Source organism: Miniopterus schreibersii, assembly GCF_964146895.1.
Source record: "Miniopterus schreibersii genome assembly, chromosome: 1".
NCBI lineage: Eukaryota > Metazoa > Chordata > Mammalia > Chiroptera > Miniopteridae > Miniopterus > Miniopterus schreibersii.
Genome location: NC_138101.1, coordinates 143,390,864 through 143,413,058, shown reverse-complemented (window position 1 = coordinate 143,413,058; position 22,195 = coordinate 143,390,864). Strand labels below are relative to the sequence as shown.

The following is a 22,195-nucleotide window of genomic DNA, read 5'->3' as shown; positions in this document are numbered from 1 at the left end:
GGGCACTTGTATTATCTTCTCATATCTTTACGTACTTATTACTTTCGGACATTTTACACCATGATTTTTGCCTGGTAATAACAAACTTCTTAAAAGTTTAAAGAGTCTCAAACCTAAAAGATTCTCTTTAGTTTGGAACCTCCAGTCTAGTTCACTTCTCAGTACTTATATTTAGGTTTGGATTTATTTTATTTATTTACATTACAGGTGGTTAAGGGTTCTTCTTTCTCCATTTGCACCGGACTATATCCAACAGTCTCTTTTTCACAGAAAAGGTAGGTGTTTTTATCTTTGGGAAGGAAAGTAAGCGAAAAGTTTACCAGGATGTTTCTCTTTGTTTTGCCGAGTGACTGATTTGGAACTAATAGTGGTTTGCCTGCATGCTAGGTTTTTATTTATAAAGTCTTGATAAGATTTAAGTAAATTAATCATCTTCACCTATAGATTCTATGATTTGTGACTATAACAGGAAGCAATAAAAAACTTTTTTGTTGACCTTCCATCTTTATTTTATACCTGACTTAAGAATTTCTTACACTCTTGAAACTTGACAGAGACAATGCAGGATTCTTACTAGTCTAAGGAAAAGAAGCTGCTCAACTTAGAACATTGTCCAAAGTATTAAAGTAAAGGCTCAAAAGGTTCAGAATCTTTCACCTCTGTCCTTTTTTTTTTTTTTTTTTCCTTTCCATTTTTTGTGCCTGGCATGATAAAAAGAGTAAGGCAGTTAGACAAGGATCCAAAAACCCCAAACGTAATTGATGATTCAACTTTACTCTGGCTCATCTGTGCCATATCTCCTAGGTCTGCCTCTTCTGCTTGTGATTGTAGTACAAAAATATGACACCCTGACTTCCATCAAAGTAGCTATGGTTCGGAATCTTTAAACTATGTTTTGATTATTAAGCCAAAATTCAGCAGTTCAGCAAACAGACTTTAGTTGAGTATTGTCTCTTGGCTTGTTAGTAATTTTAACTTTGTCCTTTGATGTTCTAGGTGTTAATGAAGAAAGCTGTTTCTCTTTCCTTCGCTTTATTGATGTATCTCCAGCAGAAATGGCAAACCTCATGCTTCAGGGACTTTTGGCCAGGTGAGAAGTTTGCTCATTGTTTGATGAGAGAGCCATTGGAAATAAACAGGGACAATGGTTAAATACTGTGAAGGTTATGTATTTAATGTTATATCACCTTAGAGAGCCTCTCATTCTTTCTCTCTCATTGAAAATTTTTATTAGGAAATCATAATTTTCTTTCTATCATTTAATAATTGCTTGATGCCTCTTGATATACCATAACTAAAAACTATTCAGGCTCTCTTTCCAAATGCTACCAGGTCTTCAAGTCTTCTTAATTTCTAGTTAGTCTACTGTATTTTATTTGCTTTGATAGGGCAGATGGTGGCTGGTGATACTGAATATTCTTTAATACCAAGATGAGTTTTACGAAGGATTTTAGTTTTTGTAGTAACAAACCAAGTCATGCCAAAGGTAAAATTTATAGAACAGAAGTATGAAATGGCTTTATCTCAAAGTCAGAAAGAACTGTTTCTAAAATGCTCAAGATTTAGAAAAGAGACATTTTAATGACAAAGTTCCTCACTGCTGTAAACTACCCTCAAACCTTCATGGAGCACTGAATAAGCATGTCTGCTGTGATTTGTTTCAGATGGTTAGCTCTTTTCCTGTCTCTGAAAGCCTCCTACAGGCTCCATCAGCTGCGCTCCTGGGGAGAGCCAGAAGGGGAGAACCAGCAGAGATACCTGAGAAACAAGGATTTCCTTTTGGGGGTTAATTTTCCACTCTCCTTTCCCAACCTTTGCAGCTGCCCTTTGTTAAAGGTAAGCAGTTATTTCAGCATCAGTTATCCAAGTAGTACTCCATTCCCTTTTCTTTGAGCCAGTAAAAGTAGCAATAAAGTAAATGATGGCCTGACAGAGCCAGAAAGTTCCTAGAGGAGTGGGAGCAGTATATTGATTTATGATTTACTATATATATCTTAATAGATATTTTGTGTGTTTGTGCGTGTGTGTGTGTGTATATATATATATATATTTGTATATGTATATTAGACATATATTTTGTATATAACTTTACTGTAACACAGATCTTAAGTGTACAACTCTCTGAATTTATACATGTGTAAAACACTTGTGTAACAACTACCTACATTAAGGTATAGAACATTTTCAGCACCCAGAGAATTCTTCCCCATGCTACTTACCATTTAATACCTCTAATTCAGAACAAACCAACAAATAAAGGTAATCACTATTCTACTTCTGTTATCACAGAGTATTTTTGCCTTTTTTTGAACTTTATGTAAGTAGAATTATCCATATGTACTCTTTTGTGGCTAGTTTCTTTCCCTCAATATTATATTTATGAAATTCAGTCATGTTGCATTATAGCATTCTTTTTTAATGCTTTGAAGTGTTCCATTGTCTGAATAGACCACAGTTTAATTTATTAATCTATTCTGTTGGTGGATATTTAGATTGCTTCCAGTTTGGGACTATTATGAATAAAAGTGCTATGCACATTTTTGTCCATGTCTTTTTATGAACATAAGCACTAATTACTTTGGGGTTTATGTCCCAAAGGAGTGGGATTGCTGTATAGTCAGGTATATATATGTTTAGATTTAGTAGCCACTGCCAAACATTTTTCAAAATGGTTTTGCAATTTACACTTCCACCAGCAATGTGAGAGATTTGCTGTTGTGTTCCTCACCTGGTATTTTCAGTCTATGTTTTTGAATTTGTGGTGGTATCTCATGACTTTCAATTGCATTATTATGGAAAATAATGATGTTGAGTACTTTTTCATATAATTATTGGCCATTGTAAAGTAGATGAAGGGGAAAGTAACAGGAAATAAGGTGACAGATGTAAGTCCAGGTCCTTTGGGGCCTCACAAGTTATTGCTAAGGATTTGGATTTTACTCTGAATGAAATGGGTTGCACTGGAGAATTGAAAAGAGATTTGCATGTTTCTATTATAATTCTTCAACTAGACTAGAAAGTAGGACATTTTTCCTGAATCCTCTGGAACATTTAATGGCACATTAGTCTTAACTGCTATCAAATGCCTGATGTCCTTCGGCTGGATCTGGTGTGTGCCCCCAGTACACTGGAGAATCCATATGATTTCCTTTTTTTCTGTTTTCTCGATTGGTTTCCCAAGCATTACTGCATGTACCTTTTTTAAATATGTTCATTGATTTCAGAGAGAGGAAAGAAGAAGGAGAGAGAGGTAGAAACATCAATGAGAGAGTCATTTATCAGCTCGCAACCCAGGCATGTCCCCTGACTGGCAATCAAACCGTGATCTTCTGGATCATAGGTCAATGCTCAACCACTGAGCCATGCTGGCTGGGCTCTCCATGTACTTTTTAGGACTCTGGAGATAAGATCAGAAATGCAAAGAGAGAATAGAATTGGGTTCCAGCCTGTCTGGAATAATGTAAGTGGTGGCAGAATGACTTCCTACTAGTAAAATATTGATATGTCTGATGAAGAGTTGCCTAACCTTCTATAAACCAATTCCCCAACACTTGGTAATATATATTGCACTATAGTTATAAAATTTTACTAGTTTTATTTTTGGTACAAAAAGCACCATCCTCCCAAGGGTTTATTATACGCTTTTATGTAGGCACCTGCATCTTATTTAACACTCAAAAGATATGCATAACTTATTTGTATTATGTTTACAAAAATATAGTTGTGTATTCAGAGCATGGGTTCAGTGAGGTCCTTATATCAGTTAATGAATTTTCTGAGAAATTCAGATGTTGGCAGTATGATTTATGAGAAATTGGTGGTGAAATCTGAAAGTTTATCTAATTGAAGTTACATTCACTTCCATTTCCTCTTTTTAAATTTTATTTTCTGTTGTGGATAGACATTTGCTCTTGTAGTAGCTTAGCATGTACACTGAGTTACTGAGCCAGTGGGCCACAGGTAGCTAAAAGCTAATTATATAAGTGTGGAAACACTGTTCTGCTTTTAGTCTACAACATATATATATATATTGAAATACCAACCAGGCAGTGTATTTTGCAGTTTGTTCTATCCTAAGAAATCTCTGCTTTCAAATAAGCAGGATGATCTTTACATGGTATCTAGCGTTGAAGGTTAGCCTAGGTTCTGAATAAAGAATTGTGTTGTTGAAGCTCCATGTGTAACAACTGTTAAAAATATAATAAAGCCCATTATATCTGTGGCTGTTGACATGTGATTATGACACTAGTCAAGAACATTTTATATCACCACCTGGTAGGTGTGTGGATATACCAAATATATCACATACATAAAATTTTAAAACAAAATACTAACAAAACTGTGCTTAACCATATATACAGTGCATCCTGGTTGTTTTTTCTTTTATTCTTTTTTTAACTGTTGGTGGGAACCTACTAAAAAATGAATTCATGACCAACCCTACTTGCAGTTTGAAAAATACAGCACTAAATGACCATAGAATAGGTGGAAGATTAGATAAAGAGAGTCACTATGTAGAAGATTCTGGTTCATTCTTGTAATAGTAAGAAAGGAAAGAAAACTGACATTTTGGACTTTACAGAAGAGTCTCACTTTATGAATATGAAAGAGAAGACCAGAAGTTGCTCAGAGAGAGTAGTATGCATATTTCATTCCAGAGTTACTCTGATATGTAGCTAGTGATCAAGGTCCATCTGTGTCTAAGTATATTCTGGTATATATATCTGTTATATCCCTGATATTCAGTGACAGTATAAATAAAGATAGGTGATTTTGAAAGAACCAATTGATTCAAACTTGAACAAAGTAGTTTATTATGGGAACTATCCCACAAGATGGCCTTGTTAGACTCTACCTGTCACCATTATTACGTTGTTTCTCACACTGGTTTCTCCGAATTGAATTTTTCGTACTCAAGAAACATTCATCTAGAGAAAATTGGTTTTGTTTGGTTTACAAAAGAGGAGTAGAGAAGGAAATTTTGGACACCTAATCCTTTAGAACAAATTTCCAAAATTCATTAGTTAAGAGTATAAAAGTTAAAATTTAAGGTGCATGATATTTTAGCATATATACACACATCAAAACCACACTTGTCTTAATATATGGTGACAGGAGAAGATATGGCTTTGGGTGGTGGGGACACAGAGCAATATACCGATCTTGCAACATAGAAACCCATACCTGAAACCTCTATGTTCATATTAACCATTGTCACCCCAATAAATTTAATTCAGAAAAACCACACGTCTAAATTTCATAGTCTACTCTGATGCTACAAGTTTTTAAAAAAAAACATGATTGACAAAAATTAGTCTTTTAAAAAATAATTCATCGAATATTAACAGCAGTGCTGAGACTTAAATGTAATAATTATCTGTTGTACTGATGTTTGAATTTGTCAATTGGTTTTAAATTCAAGGTCTTGGGTTCTTTTTGTGTGTTGCTTTGTGTGGAATAAATTGTGTGTGTGCTTTGTGCATTTCATTCCTGATATGATTTGTTTGCTGTCATTAAGGTCTACAAAAATACTTTTGGCATTGTTAGTATAATTTACAAATCCTATGAAGGACACCTTTGCTTAAATAGGGGTCCTACTACTATGACATCAGAGGGAAAAATTTTATTTTCACAGAAAACGGGCTTACAGTTATGCTTACTATTTTCAGCAAATATCCTGAAAATACGACTTGAGAGGTATTTGCTATAATTCATATGGTGAATTAGAAACTCAGAAAGACAAGAACAGTCTTGAAAGGTTAGAAAAGGGCTGATGTATAAATGTAGGATCCATCTTTAAAACTTGAGGGGGTAGGAAACTTGGAAATGATAACCAGTACCCTAAGTTATTGGAGAGGTTTAAAAAATATTTTTTTTCTAACAAAATTAGTTAGTAACCATTTGATCTCATGATTCTAAGAAGCAACTAACTGATTTTGAAACGATGACATTTTGCTTTCCTTTAGTAAATAACAGGTTGAGTAGATTAGAGAGACAGGGAGAAGTAGTAAGTATAATATATTAAAAATTTTAAGCCTTTTCTCTTGTTGCCTGGGCTGTCCTTCTAGAGATATTAACATGCTAATAGGAAAGTGCACAATCATAAGTGTACATACAGCTTAATAACTTCACAAAACACTACCAGAGCTCTACTCCAGAAGCCCCTTTGTGTTCACTTCCATTCACTAATTCTCTCCAGTGCCCTCCCCACAAGGGTTTCTATAGGCAAATATTTGGGTTGTTTCTAGGTTTTTGTTACTATAGATAGTGCTACTATGAACATTATGCACCGTTAGTGAAATTTTATATGCATTTTTGTGGGGCATATATCTAGTAGTCAAATTTCTGGGTCGTAGGGTGTGTGTATAATATTTAATAGATAATGCGAAACAATTTTCTAAAGCAGTTACACCAATTTTCATTCCCATTAACAGTGTATGAGAGGTTCTAGTTGCTGTACATCCTTGCCAGAATGTGGTATTGTTTGTTATTTTAGTTCCTCTGTGTGTCGGTATCTCATTGAGGCTATCAATTATATTTCCCTTATGAGTAATGATATTCAATACCTTTTCTAATGTTTATTGGCCATTTTGATAACCTCCTTTATGAAATGCTTATTTAAGACCCTTGCTTATTTTTCTTTTTCTATTTCTTTTTAAATGAATGGGTCCCACCATTTGGGCCCCAATAGATCTTTAAATCATTTACTTTTTATTTTTTAAATACATCTTCATTGATTTCAGAGAGAGGAAGGGAGAGGGGGAGAGAGGAGATAGAAATATCAGTGATGAGAGAGTCCTCATTGATTGGCTGCCTCCTGCATGCCCCCATCTGGGGGATTGAGCCCACATCCGGGGCATGTGCCCTGACCAGGAATTGAACTGCCATCTCCTGGGTCCTAGGTTGATGCTCAACCGCTGAGCCACGCCTGGCCAGGCCTTCCTTATTTTTCTATCAGGTTGTCTGTATTTTTCTTAGCGATTTTTGTAGTTTTTTAGGTACTGTAGATAATCTTCTACTCTATCGCCTACTTCTTGCTCTCAGTAGTGTTTTCTGTTAAAGTTAGCAGTTTTGTGTCCTGTTGAAGAAATCTTTGCCTATACCAAGGTCTGAAGATAATCCTCTGTTTTTCTCCAAAAGTTTTTTTTTATTGATATATATTTTTTTTAAGTAAGAGAGAGAGATCGATTTGTTCCACTGATTTATGCATTCATTGGTTGATTCTTTTCTTTTTATCCTCCCCCGAGGATATGTTTATTGGTTTTAGAGAGAGAGGGAGGGAGAGAGAGAGAGAGAGAGAAACATTGATGTGAAAGAGAAACTTTATCGATGGGTTGCCTCCCATATGTGCCCATCGGGAATTGAACCTGCAACCTTTTTTTGGTGTACAAGATGATGCTCCAACCAACTGAACCCACTCGTTGAGGGCCATTGGTTGATTCTTGCATGTGCCCTGACCTGGGATCGAACCCACAACCTTGGCGTATCAGAATGGTGCTCTAATTGAATGAGCTACTTCGCCAGGGCTCTCTAAAATATTTTTTAATTTACTTTCTAATTCAGATCTATAAGGAATTGGGGTTTTTTTGGTCTGTGTTAAGGGTTGTCATTTTTATTACCTATAGATAAGTCTTGATAACTGGTAGCACAGGTCCTCTAGCTTTGTTCTCCGATATTGCTTTAGTCCTTTGCATTTTTATTTTTTTTTAATGTTTTTATTGATTTTTGAGAGAGAGGAATGGAGGGGGGGGAGAGAGAGAGAGAGACATCAGTGCACAAGAGATGTTTGCCTACTGCACAAACCCCAACTGGGGATCATACCTGCAACCTGGTTATGTGCCCTGACCTGGTCTCGAACTGGCAACCCTTTGGTGCATGGGACGTCGCTCAACCAACTGAGCCACACCAACCAGAGTGGCCCTTTGCATTTTCATATGAATTTTAGAATCAGCTGATAAATCTTAAACTCTTTTCTACAATGTAGATAGTGTAGACCAGTTGTCCCCAAATGTTTTATATGTCCCCCATTTATTAAAACATTCTTAATCCACTTCATCAATACCTATATATTATTTCTCTTAAAATGAGAAAATCCTATCATGTTAATATTATTTCCATTGTGAAGCTTGCATGTGCTTTCTTTGGAGACCACTGATCTGGACAGTAAAAGAAGCCTAATTGAATAAGGAATGGTGATACTAAGGGAGGACCCAATATTTACTTGAGAAAGCATTCTTTTTCACACACCTTCACTCTTTCTCTCTCAGGCTCTTTTCAATTGCTTGATCCCAAGGGCCATTGGGATTGAGTGAATAGGCACATTGATTTGTATGTCAGAAGAGCTTATTGATTGAATCTCCAGTAGTAAAATGTGATCTTGGCTTAGTGGTTGGGGATTGTCTGATGCTCCTTTTTTCCTGAGGTCCAGGCTACCTTCAGAACAGCCTTCTCCCAATGGGAAAGCATATGTAATTAATGTATTTTACAAAACTGTCATGCACCAGTGTCTACTGTGGGCAAGGTGTGTTAACAGTTATGGTCCCTGTTTTCTGGTTTGAAAAACCATTCACACACGTGGTAAAAATATATGTAGAAACTTAAAATAAGTTTTAAAATAAAAACAATTCAAGATAAAGGTGGAAAAAATACATAATTAACTGCTAGATTAGTGGTAGATGATTAATGGTAAAGTTCAAAATGGAAGATCATTTTAGGTTGAAATAGATGAAAAAGTCATTATAGAAATGGTATTGTTTAAGTTGGATCTTGACTGATAGGGATCTGGTTAGGAGGAAGGATATTCCAAGTTAAAGATTTGAGCCAAAGTAAAGAACAGTAGCAAGAAAAAGGGCCAGAAAGGTAGGTCGTGGGAGTCTTTGAATGCCTGTCTATTAGATTTAAATATTAAACCAGGAACCTCAGCCCTTTTTTAGCTTACTTTCAACAGATGCTATAGTTGTTCTCCTTGGGGAATAAAGTTTTGCTGGCTTCTTACTATCAAGCCATGGAAAGGAATATGGCAGCAGGAAGGGCACAAAATTAAGTCATTACAGCACACCAGTGGGAATCTCTGCCATTGGTATTTGATGAAGATTAATCTCAGAGTATGATACCAGGAAAGATTGGATACAGGAGTCCATATTAAGGAGTATGTTAAGCAAAAGTTCCAAGTATCAGATACTAAGATCCCAACAGAAATGGTCATAACCAAAACAGTATAAAGAAAGTGTCAGATTAAAGATGGCGGTGGACTGAGTGGAAGCTACACTGACACTCTCCCGGGACCAAACTGAAATTACAACTAAAATATAGAAAAACTATCCTGAATAATCAGCTGCAACTGAAGACAAGCTGGAGAGCACTCTCATAACCAAGGAGGAAAAGTGGAGATCCCATAGAGACTGGTAGGAAGTGTGGAGGTGCGAGAGGGCTGGCTGGGCTCCCACAGACAGCAGCTGAAGGTCCAGAGGGATATCCAACTGTGGGGGGTTGCCACTGAGGACTCTGGGGCCTAAACCCCAGGCTTGGTTTCCCAGCCAAGTGCACCAGACCTGAGAAAGGCACCCACATAACATCTGGCTTTGAAAAGCAGCAGGGTTTCTGTCTGCCAGGGAGAGATGGCTGGAAATGCAGACACCCTCTTAAAGAGCCAATGCACAAAGTTTCATGTGCACCCACTCACCTTGGGCTCCAGCAGAGGGAGGGCAGAGTGCACTGGAGCTGTGTGAAGAGAATCTAGGGTTGTGGGCTCTGGAAAAAGAGCTCAGAGGGCACCCCCCCTGGATTCCTGTGCTGAGTCATTTCCCACACTGCAGAGGCAGACATTTACCTTCCAAGCAGCTTTTGCCTGAGGGAGAAGCAATTGCCCCACCCTGTTGGAAAACCTCTCACCCTACCCCGTGGAGTTTCTATAGCTTGAGGCTCATTAAGACTGATAACAACCAGCCGACCCACCCTGTGGAGTTTCTACAGCCTGAGGCTCATTAAGAGAATCAGATTAATCATCCTGCAGCCAGAGGCAGACTTCAGAGTGCTTTGGGTCTTTGCTTGATCTGCTTCGGAACCCAGGCCTTGGAAAAACAGACTTTGGTGTGCATCTTGGTCCTGTCCAAATGCACCCAGCCCCAACAGAGGGGACCGAAAGCCATGGATTGTTGAAAGCTTCAAACAAGGCACTCAAGGCCAGTCACAAACAGTGTCTGACAATGGCCTGCACCAGAGACCGTGAAAAAGACTGAGAGTCCAAGCCGGCCTACCTGATACTTAGAAACAAACCCAACTAGGCAGTCAAAATGGGGAGACAAAAAAAAATTAAAATAAAAAATCCCCAAATGAAAGAACAAGAGAAAGCTCCAGAAAAAGAGTTAAGTGAAATGAAGATAAGCAATCTGTCAGATATAGAGTTCAGAATACTGATTGTAAGGATGCTCAACAGCATGAAAAAAGACATGGAAACTGTGAAGGAAATTAAGAATGATATAGCAGAAATAAAGAATGCATTGTAAGGAATAAACAGCAGATTAGAGGAAGCTGAGGATCGGATCAGTGAATTAGAAGACAGGGTAGAAAGTCACTCAGAAATCCAAAATGAAAAGACAATGAAAAAACTGGAGGACAGTCTAAGGGAGCTGTGGGACAACATGAAACAACAATATTTGCATCAGAGGAGGTCGAAAGTAAGCAAGGGTTAGAGAACCTGTTTGATGAAATAATGGCAGAAAACTTTCCTAACCTGGTCAAGGAAAAAGTCACACAAGTACAGGAGGCACAGAGAGTCCCAAGCAAGGAGAATCCAAAGAGGCCCACGCCCAGACACTTCATAATCAGAATGCCAAAAATTCAAGACAATCTTAAAGTCAACAAGAGAAAAGCAATCTGTTACCTACAAACAACTCCCATAAGGTTATTAGTTGACTTCTCATCAGAAACTACAGGCCAGAAGGGAATGGCATGAAGTATTCAAGGTAATGCAAAACTAGGATCTGAAACCAAGACTACTCTATCCAGCAAGGCTATCCTTCAAAATAGATGGTGAAATAAAGAGCTTCCAGACAAAAAAAGTGCTAAAGGAGTTTATCACCACCAAACCAGCATTGCAGGAAATGTTAAAGGGACTACTGTAATAATAAGAAATAGAGAAACATAGGCATGAAGAATTAAAATGGCAATAAATAAGGACCTATCAATAATTACCTTAAGGACTTTAAGGAAGAGGTCAATAGCAGTACAGTCATAGTCGTGGACTTTAACACCCCACTGACGTCACTGGATAGATCTTCCAGACAAAAAGTCATTACAGAAACAGTGACTAAATGACACACTAGATCAGATGGGTTTAATTGATATTTACAGAACATTTTACCCCAAAGCTGCAGAATATACATTCAAGTGCACATGGGTCATGCTCAAAGGTAGACCACATGTTAGGACACAAAGCCAGTCTCTACAAGTTCAAGAAGATTGAAATCAGATCAAGCATCTCAGATCACAAAGGCATGAAATTAGCAATCAACTACAGTAAAAACACTCAAAAACATTCAAACACATGGAGGCTGACTAACATATTATTAAACAATCAATGAGTTACCAATAAGATCAAGAAAGAAATCAAAAACTTCCTGGAAACAAATGAAAATAAACACACAACAACCCAAAATCTGTGGGACACAGTGAAAGCAGTGCTAAGAGGGCAGTTCATAGCACTGCAGGCCTACCTCAAAAAGGAAGAATTCTTAGTAAACTATCTAACCTTACAACTTAAAGAATTAGCTCCCCTTTGAAGCCGTCCAGATCAGGGCTTTTGTTTGCTGGGAGTTTTTTTTATTACTGCTTTGATTTCATTAGTTATTAGCCTATTCAGATTTTCTGATTCTTCCCTATTCAGTTTTACATGATCTCACTCATATGTGGAATCTAATAAACAAAATAGACTGAGGAACAAAATCAATCCAGAGACACAGAAGCATGGAACAGACTGATGAATCTCAGTGGGAAGGCGGGAATCTCAGGTGGGGGAGTGGGTGGGGAGAGATTAATCAAAGAACTTATATGCATATATGCATAACCCGTGGACACACAGTAGTGTGGTGAAGGCCTGGGGGGGGGCGGGGAGACGTATGCAGGGTGGAGGGGATCAATGGGGAAAAGGAAGGGGATATTTGTAATAATTTCAGCAGTAAAGATCAATTTAAAAAAATGTCAAGGGGAGCCCAGCTTGGCAAAATGGTACTGTCCATGTTGTTGTGGTCCTTGTCCAGGTTGCTCGCCCTGGCCAGGCTCCCACGTGGCTTGTCAGCTTGGTCAAAGTTCTATTGGAGCCACTTCATGACAAACCTGTCTGGCTGAAAGTTGGGTTGACCTTGGCACCCCATCTTCTTATGGACTTTTCTTATCAAACAACATAATGAAGATGTTTTAGAGTATAAAAGAAGAAATGGATTGGGATAAACTTTTTAAATACTAGTACAGTATGCTGCATACAGCAATTAAAGCAGTTCCAATCTGTTGAGTTGTAAATGTGAGAGAAAAGTTATGTGCCAATATATGTCGTCAGCATTTGTGTTTTACATCATTAAATGAAAAAATAAAAATACATCTGTATTCTTCAAAAAAAGAAAGTGTTAAGGGACTCTGATTTGAATATGGATGAGCATTGACAGTGGAGGAATCACTTCTAAAACCTAAGAGTTCAAGAAAGGATCCATAAGAAATAGTAAATCCTATGTCAAGTTTAAAGTGGACACTTTAGCATGAGAGTAGGAGCTCTTTGATGTTAGGAGTGCAGGGGAAAAAAAACACACAAAGAAGGCCCAGGTGCAGGGATTAACAGGGAGAAAGATTCTGAGTAGAAAGTAGGTAATGAAGTTTGACAATTTAAAAAAATAGGTATTTCGAGACAGTTGAGTTTTAAGTCAAAGTTGAGTTTGTAAGAGGAGACAGATTTGAAGACTGAAAAGGAAGAAGGCAACAAAGAGGGAAGTTGAACATAAAAGAAAGACGATGGGGATGCAAAAGTGGCTCTTAATTACCCAATTTATATGGTAGAAAACTAGTGAATACTAGTAGGAGCTCTATAATTAACAGATACTTCTCTACCACAAAGAATGTTTTATAACGTCCAGAAAAACTAAAACGAAACTTAACATAAAGAAAGGCCCCTTTAAGCAGTGGTCTTTTTCTTCTTCATTGCACCCCCTCCCCAAGTAAGAATACAATTTAGATGTTTGGGCATTTTATATAGTCCCTCTTGTTTTCGTGTTCTGGTTATTTTAGGCACCTAACACTTAGAAGGTTGAATAAATGTTTGCTGAAGGGCTTAGTGAGTGTTGATGCATTGTATTATTGTTGCTTTTCCACTTGGATCTTGGTGTGTATTCTCATCTCAGGGAATACTTCAGCCTAAAATTAAAAGTATAGCCCTGCCCTGGCTGGGTGGTTTAGTTGGTTGGAGCATCGTTCCATACCAAAAGGCTGCAGATTTGATTCCCGGTCAGGGCGTGTATACCTAGGTTGCGAGTTCCATCCCCAGTAGAGGCATGTAGGGGAGGCAACCAATTGATGTTTCTCTCTTTCCCCTTCCTCTTTGTCTAAAACCAATAAAAACATATCCTCTAGTGAGAATTTTTTTAAAAATATAGTCTTAGTATTTAAAATAGAATTTTGTGAAGAGTTCTAACTTTTCCTTATGGGTTGGGAAACATGGGTAGGATTGGTAACTTGTTTAATCATTTTCTTTTTGTACATCAGTTATTTTTGTCGTGCATTTGAGCTGAGAACTAGATGCATTTCTTGACACTGAGGAATACCAGCAGGAGAAGTTAATGTATAGAAATCTCAAGAGTAATTGCAAAAAGGGTCAATTGTGGATATTAGCTCCTACATAGCTATACCTACATAACAAATTACCCTAAAACCTAGCAGCTTAAAACAATTAACATTTAATATCACAGTTCTTTTGGTCAGGAACTTGGGAGAAGCTCAGGTAGATGGTTCCAGGTCTTACGAAGTCAAGATATCAGCTAGGGTTAGAGTTACCTGAGGACTACAGCCATAGGATCTGCTTCCAAGGTAGCTCACTTTCATGCCTGGCACGTTGGTGTTGGCTGTTGGCTGGAGGCCTCAGTTCCTTGCTGTGTGGACTTTTCCATGAGGCTGCTTGAGTGTCCTCATGGCATGGCAGCTGGCTTCCCCCAGGGTGAGTGATTCAAGAGAAAGAGAAAGGAGGAGCCACAGTGCCTTAGGAGCTAGTTTTGGGAGTCATTAAGTCTACCTCACACCCAAGGGGAGAGGAATTAGACTCTACCTTTTGAAGAAAGGAATATCAAAAAATTTGTGAACATGTCTTAGAAGGACCACAAACCTTTACTGCTGGGCTGATGCCTTTATATTAGTTACTTCAGTACAAAGTTGCTTTTGGTATTCACTGTTCTGACATTTTGGCTTAGGCTACAGACACGTTCTCACTGTGACACCATGAAAACTCTTAAACTAGAAAAGATGTTTGTATCTCTCCCTGCTCTCCAGGTCACCCATCTGTCTACAGTTTTATTAGCCACAGTAAATGCCAGTTTTATTTATATTAAATACAGTATAATATCTGGCTTTCATCTTGAACAGAATTCATTGTTCATAAGGCCTAACTCCTGTGAGCAAAACTTTTCCTTACAAGCTCTATTGTATTCTGTATTTTGCATTTTCGTTTGATTTGCCAATTTAGTTCTGATTATGTAACATTTTTTAATTCATAAACATGATGCTGAAGAGATGCTATTTCTCCAACTCTTTGTTTTGCTTTCTTTTGTAGTACTCGAGGAAGTTGAGTAGCCTTGTTTTAATATGCAAAGTAAACACAAATTATGTTTCATAGTTTTGATGGAAGAATATGTGAGTTGAATAGTCCCATAAACTTCTGAATGAAGTTTAGTTGAATAAACTTTACTTTCGGGTTATTCTCAAGCAGACAGACCTGAGAAAAGAGAGAGAGGAAATGCTAAAATCAGAAGCGAGTGTCAGGAATCTTTCTCTTGTACTAAATATAATTTTGAATAAAACTCTTTTGTAGCTACCAAATTAGCTTTGAATTAATTTTCCCATAGTCAACTTTATCCTCTTAAGACAGAAAATCTTTCATTCTGTTTATTTTTGTGCCTTCATTTGTTTTTAAACAGTACTTGTAGTAGGTGTTGTTCTAGCAGCGTGTCTCCTAAATACAGCTTTCTATCATCAGAACAAGTTGAAGGCTTTGTTCCTACTCTTCTGAAGACAGATAATGAGTGTTGACTTAGCTACATGTTGTCATCTTGTTCTTAGTAAGCTATCTCAGGTCACTTACTACTTGAGATCATAATCAGCAACCTAACCCAAACCTAAAGTCTTCCTCCCCCCCACCCCCCATGGATGTAATGAATATGGACAGTGAGAACCCCCTCCCCCAATATGCCTATAAAACCCTTGTCACCTGGAAGTAAATATTAAATTTGAATTCTGTATTACAGAGTTCAAGGAAGTACCATTATAATACTGGCTTTGGGATAATACATAAACATCAAGGAACTAAGAACTAGGCTAAGGACCTAAATCAGACGATACTTAGGGGTGTTTTGAACAGAGTTTAGGGCCTTTTTAAAATCTCTTACTTGACATGAATGCTTGTCTGATATTTTCTTCTCATGATATTTTCTTCCACTTAATTTCATTGTGCTCCACCCTGTTTTGCGGGTGAGAATTTCAAGAAGAAATAGTATTTAGTTCAAATCTTTCATAAATTTATTCTCATTCCCTCCCCACTCTGGGCTTTGGCCAGAGCTCCTTGTACGGTTTTGCAGGGATTAAAGAATGCAAGTCTCACACATATGAATCTTTTTTATTTTTAATCTTGTTTTTAGAAGAATAAAGAAAAAAAACAGAATCTGTAGGAAATATACCATTTAGCCATTTTGGGGGGAGGAAGAACAGATTTAATACTATAACCAGTTAAATGTTATGTTAAGAATGATGATTGACAGGAACAGAGTACCAGCATTGATTCCATCTCCTATCATTCTCAATGAAACTGTTGTCATGGTAATGGTCTACTTATGAATCATATGTATTGAAAGCTTATATACTCTAAAACTCTAATAAGACAACTACCTCATGAAATTGGGAATATTTCAGGTTTTGTAATTTAAAATATAGAGAAGGATCTAAACATAATTTTTTTCAAAAGAGTGGTGTGTATTTAAGTGTAAACACTGTTCTCTATTAAATGGTTAGAGAGCTTGGACTATTGATGAAGAATCTCCCAAACAGGAAGTTTTCAAAAACTCTTCCAGTAAGTGTTAATTTGCAACTACAGTATCTATCTGTCATGATTTCCTTAGTTCATGAGAGCTGCCAACACTCCTTGTAAAAAAGCTCTGGGAAGCCATTGTGTTCAGGGTTTGTCTGTATTTTCTTTTCCCCCTTTTTGTTAGGTCACTTAACATATCTGTGAAAATAGAATCCAAGTAGTCTAGCAGTTGATTTACAAACATTATGCCCTTTCATTTAAAGTGAGACCTTTTCTCTATATCTATATTTGATGTTATTTAAGAACAAAAGCAAAAAAATCAATTTCTAAGTAATGAAAACCTAATGTTAACATAAATATTGTTTTTAATTTTAAACAAGACATGAGAGCAAAGTATGGACCCTTTTTAAATGGTTAAGACTGGCCCTGGCTGGTGTGGCTCAGTTGGTTGGAGCATTGTTCCATACACTGAAAGGTCATGGGTTCAATTCCCAGTCAGGGCACATACCCAGGTTTCAGGTTCAAATCCCTTGTCAGGGCAGGTACAGAAGGCAACTGATAGATGTTTCTCTCTCCCCCCCCCCCTCCTTTCTCTAAATAACAATTTTTAAAATGTATAAATGGGTAAGTCTGCTACACTGTGGCAAGAAGTGTGCAGCTGTGGGGCCTATCATTCTATTTAATTTCACTTAAGACTTTTACATGGGCCAAAGGACTCTACAAAAGCCTTACTTCACTGCTGTGTATGTATTATGGTGCTGGCAGCAAGATGCATTCAAGAACATGAGGAAGGGACAACAGAATAGTAAAACCTGTGACCACATTATAACCAAGTCACATCTGCTGTTACATTTTGTTTCTCTTTTTCTAATTTGTGTTAGGCCAAAATAGACTAAGGACATAATCTTTTCTGTCCTATCCCCTCACGCATCCTACATAATGGTATTTAAGGTGTCCTTTGTGTTCTTCTTTGTTACACATTGAATCTTTCTGGGTCTAGCAGTTCATGTCATTTATGTTAAGGGAATGTGGTTAGTGTGGTACCAAGGACTAGCTGTACTAAGGAAGGCTGGATGAGACCAGTGTGAAGGGAAAATAATCTAGAAAAGTATAGATTGAGTAAAATATGCTGGGGATAGTCTGGGTTTTTCTCTAAGGCTAAGGCTGGGTATATTGAAATTGAGCTAGTGAATTATTTTTTAAATCTGGAATCTGAAAGTTATAAATCACTTTGACTTGGTGACTTCCAGTGAGACTACCATCTTAACCTAGCTCATACAGGACAAATGAGCATGTTCTAATTTGAGAATGACCACCTCTGGAAACAGAATTGAACTTTTCCTAGAACGATATCACAAATGACATACTATGTTAAAAGGACTTTGTACAGTGAAAGTTGTATCCCTTTCATATTAATAACTATAATGTTGAAGAGAAAGTAATTGAAGGAAATATTTATTCTTTCATCTTTTACTTTTTTATGCTAGGAGTGAAGTAAAAAATAGGCTTCTGTTGTTTTTTGCCATTTGAGAATACTTAAAATGAGGGTGACTTTAAGAGATCCCTGACAGAGATATTGGTTAGTTATTTTTTAGATGTTAGTAAAGAATTCAGAAGTCTTTAGGTCAGCCCTGGCTGGGTGGCTCAGTTGGTTGGAACATCACCCCATACACCAAAAGGTTGCAGGTTCAATTCCCTGGTCAGAGTGCATACAGGAGGCAACTGATCTGTTTCTCTTTCACATCAGTTTTTCTCTCTCCCCCTTGCTCTCTCTTTTCCTCTCTCTCTAAAATCAATAAACATATCCTCCAGTGAGGATTTAAAAAAAAGTCTTGCCCAGCTGGCGTGGCTCAGCAGTTTTTTTCTTGTCTTTACAGCAGTGTATACATTTGATTACATTGTATATTATCTTCATCTATATGGTTTTTTAAGTTACCAGTCTGCCTTATTTAAGAAACCAGTAAAACAAAGTAATCAAGAATGAAGATCCAGCAATAATATGCTAACTCTGAAGAAAGAACTGCATCTGCAATATAGAACACTGTAATCTCCCTGGCAAATTCTTCGTATGTGACTATTCCATACTTTGTATCTATCATATGAATGGCTGTAAACTGAAGCTTTAACATGAGCTGTGGAATCTTTGAAAATGTATTTTTGATACAGTAATATAAATGAAGAATTTATATTTTTTAAATGGTGGTCAGGTGGAGGAACTAAACAGATACTGTTTCTTCTTCCTGACCACTTGTATTGATGCTACCAAATAAATAAAACAGCTAACCTCACTAGAACTACACTGCACTATGTTAGGACACATATGTGATGCTAAACAGATTTGCCTTAAAAATTTAGAAGGAAATTTTGTGGGACATCATTGTTTTTAACTCAAGACATGAGTTTGCGCCCTGGCGCTTGTGGCTCAGTTAGTTGAGGGTTGTCCCATGCGCTGAGAGGTTGCTGTTTCAATTCCCAGTAGGGGTTATGCAGGAGGCAGCCGATTGATGTTTCTCTCTCATCGACATTTCTCTCTCTCCCCCTTCCTCTCTCTAAAATCAATAAAAACATATTTAAAAAAAGACATGAGTTTGCATCTACAGTATAACAAATGAACCAAAGTTCCCCTCACATACATACATACATAGTGTTTTGTCTGCATGGACTTTGTCTGTATTATACTTTTGGTTCTAAATAGTATTTGTTTATTAGAATTAATATTCACTAGGAAGAATGCCTTTACATCAGATGTTTAATATGGGACATTTTTCCCTGTTTTGGTTATATTAAACATAATTATCAATGGCACTAATTTGACTTTTTGTTTTGTAGTCTCTGGTTTTCAGCAGCCACTGTAAAGCAGTGAGTGGCTATTCAGACCAGGTCATCCATCAGCGGAGATCAGCTACCTCCTCGCTTCGTTGCTGCCTGCTCACTGAGCTGCCATCTTTTTTGTGTGTGGCCAGTCCACGAGTAAGTGTCACAGGAGGAAAGAGACAAAATAGATGGTATTTGAAAATAAACCAGTTTTCAGTGGATACTGTTCTTAAACAACTGTTTTTAAGCTATTTGAACCTTGAGAAACATGTAAGTCCTTAGTATTTAGGAAGAGCATCCACGCCACAGTCCTGGCTTTCCCGAGATAGCACTTCTAACTTTGAACTTGGTTGGTTTAAGAATAGTTGTATGGGCCCTGGCTGGAGCCTCATCTCTCGCACCAAAAGGTCATAGGTTCAATTCCTGGTCAGGGCACATACCCATGTTGTGGGTTTGGTCCCTGGTCGGGGCTCGTGCAGGAGGCAACACATCGATGCTTTTCTCTCCCTCTTTCTTCCTCTCTAAAATCAGTAAAGGTGCCCTGGCCAGTTTGGCTCAGTGGTTAGGGTGTCGGCCTGGGGACTGAAAGGTCCTGAGTTTGATTCTGGCCAAGGGCATGTACCTTGGTTTCAGGCTCGATTCCTGGCCCTGATCGGGGCAACCAATCGATGTGTCTCTCTCAATTGATGCTTCTCTCTCTCCCCCCCCCCCCCCCCACTCTCTGAAAAGCAATGGGGATAAAATATCTTCAGGTGAGGATTAAAATAATAATTAAAATAAGTAAAGGCATGTGCTTTGGTGAAGATTAAAAATAAAAACAACTTTAAAAAGAATAGTTGATAGTTGTGTGGTAGATAGGAGTGGTTTTTTCCCCTGACCTCATCTCTCCTCTGTAGTTCCTCTCATTTAGTCAGGGGCTCTAATCTACCATGGCAGCAGGCCATCTGTCAGGTAGATTATCAACCAACAACAGGTCAGGGACAGTGGAATATTTGAAAAGGAGAGGGACCCATTTGTCACCTGCATTGAGGTTTTTGAGGGTTTTTCAGAGGAGGAGGCCAGATTGGCAGGGAGATTTTATCTGGCCTTATCGCCTTAGTACAGTCTCCAAATAACAAAAGGAAACTTGACACTCTGGCATCAAGAAACTTCTTAGTCTGGTGTTCTCTCACTTTCCTCAGCAGTCCTGCTTGGACCATGGTTCACAAGTATGTTCCCTCTGAAAAGTGACTGTTGTGCAGTATTTGCCATTCAGCAGTCATAGTCTTATTTATAGACTGGGGTTAGTTTCTATTGCAGATTTAACTTTGAGCAGCTGTTGGATTCTTCCTATACTCTGTTTATCAAAACAGGGCACACCGGTAATTGTTGACAACGTTGCTGCAAAGGCTGCCCTTGGCACACTGTGGGTGTTTACTTTGCTTACATCTTCTCTCTTTCCAGTCCTTATTGATCAGTATCAGAGAAAAGCTCTCTTACAACCTCAAAGAAGTATGTGAAGGGGAGAGAGGCAGAGTAGAGATGTGGCTAGACTCTGGTTGGAGCAAAGATCAAGTTTCTGTCTTTTCATCTTATTTCCTTTTGCTTTAAGAGGCAGCATTCAGTTAGCCAGGAGACTCTAAGAGACTGACATGTCTTACCCTTCTGTGTGTGGTGGTGTTTTTTCTTGTTTTCTCCACTCATCCTATGAGTTTACTATTTTCACAGTTTTATTCGGAGAATGTAGAGCCATTTGAATCTTCCTCAGTGGTATTTTTCTACCATTATTTACATCAACTTGCATCCTACTTTATTAAGTTATCAAAGATCAGAATCCAGCAGAGGGTCCAAAGAAAGATGGTGACTGGAAATGAGATGATAGTATTGAGTCCTATTGACGCCTGCATGCCTAGATTTCTTTCTGCTGGTCCTATGTTACATGAATTTGATTCCCTTGCCACTGTCATCTTCATTTGATTTGTATTGACTATCCAGAAAGTATTTAGATTTTATATGTATCCAGTTTTTCCAAAGCATTTTTGGGCTTTGAAGCTTAAGTTGATGCAGAGAAATGTACTTTTTCTAGGAAACATCTAAAGCCAGTGCTTCCATAGAAAGCAGCCTTCAGGCTTCATAGTTGTGTGGTTTGTTTCCTTCTCACTCTCCTAATATGGTGTGTATACCAAGAGGCCTGATAAGGGGAAGTCTAGATTTTTGAAAGCAGTATGTCAAGACATTTTTATTTCTCATATTCCCAGTGTTTTATAGAGCCAATAAAAAGTGAACTGCCTTGAACTGTAATTGCATTTATGGATATACAAATTTTTCATTTGTACCATCCCAAGCCCTATAGCCAACCACACTGAAGGACAACCCCACTCTCCAAACATAGTCACACTTATGCACCCCAGCTGTACTTTAGAGTATTGTTTTCTGAGGAGGCAGAAGTCTAAACTATCATGCATGGTGCTGCTGTCTCTATAAAGAATAATAAACAGTAGTTTGAAGAAGACTGTCATAGTGTATAAAGATGCAGTGGCAGTCAGGGAGTAGAAGAAGATTTTATCATTGGACTGACCAAAGTGCTCCTTTCCAGCATCCTACTCAGCCCCTCCTCCCAGGTTTATTTATAGAGTTTCTTCACATAGCATGTACTAAACCTGAAAATGGGAGTAATTACACGATGGTTATGAGGACAGGAAAAAGAATTTTAAACATGTCTGGATATTTTCTACACACATGCACAAATTTTTACCTTTTAGATCAGGCCTGGGTATGAATAAGGCAACATTTCATGAGATACCTTAATTATATTGATTTCTCACCCATCTGTGATGGAGAGAAACTGATTTCCTTTGAATCCTCAATCTTGGCCTTGAGTTAGACAAGTTAATTTTTCTGGTGCATGCTATGAAAACTAGGCTCAGTTCAGGAAGAACGATGCCATTAAGGAAGAAATTATAGGAGGTGTTTTCTCATTAGCCAAGAAAATAATTCTGCATGGGTCGTAAACTAAGACCTGGGAATTCATCTTACCAAAAAACTAGCGCTTGGAGCGGTCACGCTTCCTAGAGCTAGAGCAGGAATATACATGTCCTCAGGAAGGACGCTCTGAATGCTTGAGGAGGCAGC

General features: G+C 37.9%; 1 protein-coding gene across 3 annotated transcripts in view; it reads left to right on the top strand.

The window, feature by feature from the left end:
* Window positions 1-22,195, top strand: part of INO80 (INO80 complex ATPase subunit) — a 117,029-nt gene that overhangs the window by 55,234 nt on the left and 39,600 nt on the right. For all 3 annotated transcript variants that reach the window (XM_081117410.1, XM_081117408.1, XM_081117409.1), the window contains exons 22-25: window positions 208-275; window positions 997-1,090; window positions 1,665-1,836; window positions 19,100-19,240. In XM_081117410.1, the coding sequence (XP_080973536.1) occupies window positions 208-275; window positions 997-1,090; window positions 1,665-1,836; window positions 19,100-19,240 (475 nt within the window). The remainder of the gene's footprint in view (window positions 1-207; window positions 276-996; window positions 1,091-1,664; window positions 1,837-19,099; window positions 19,241-22,195) is intronic.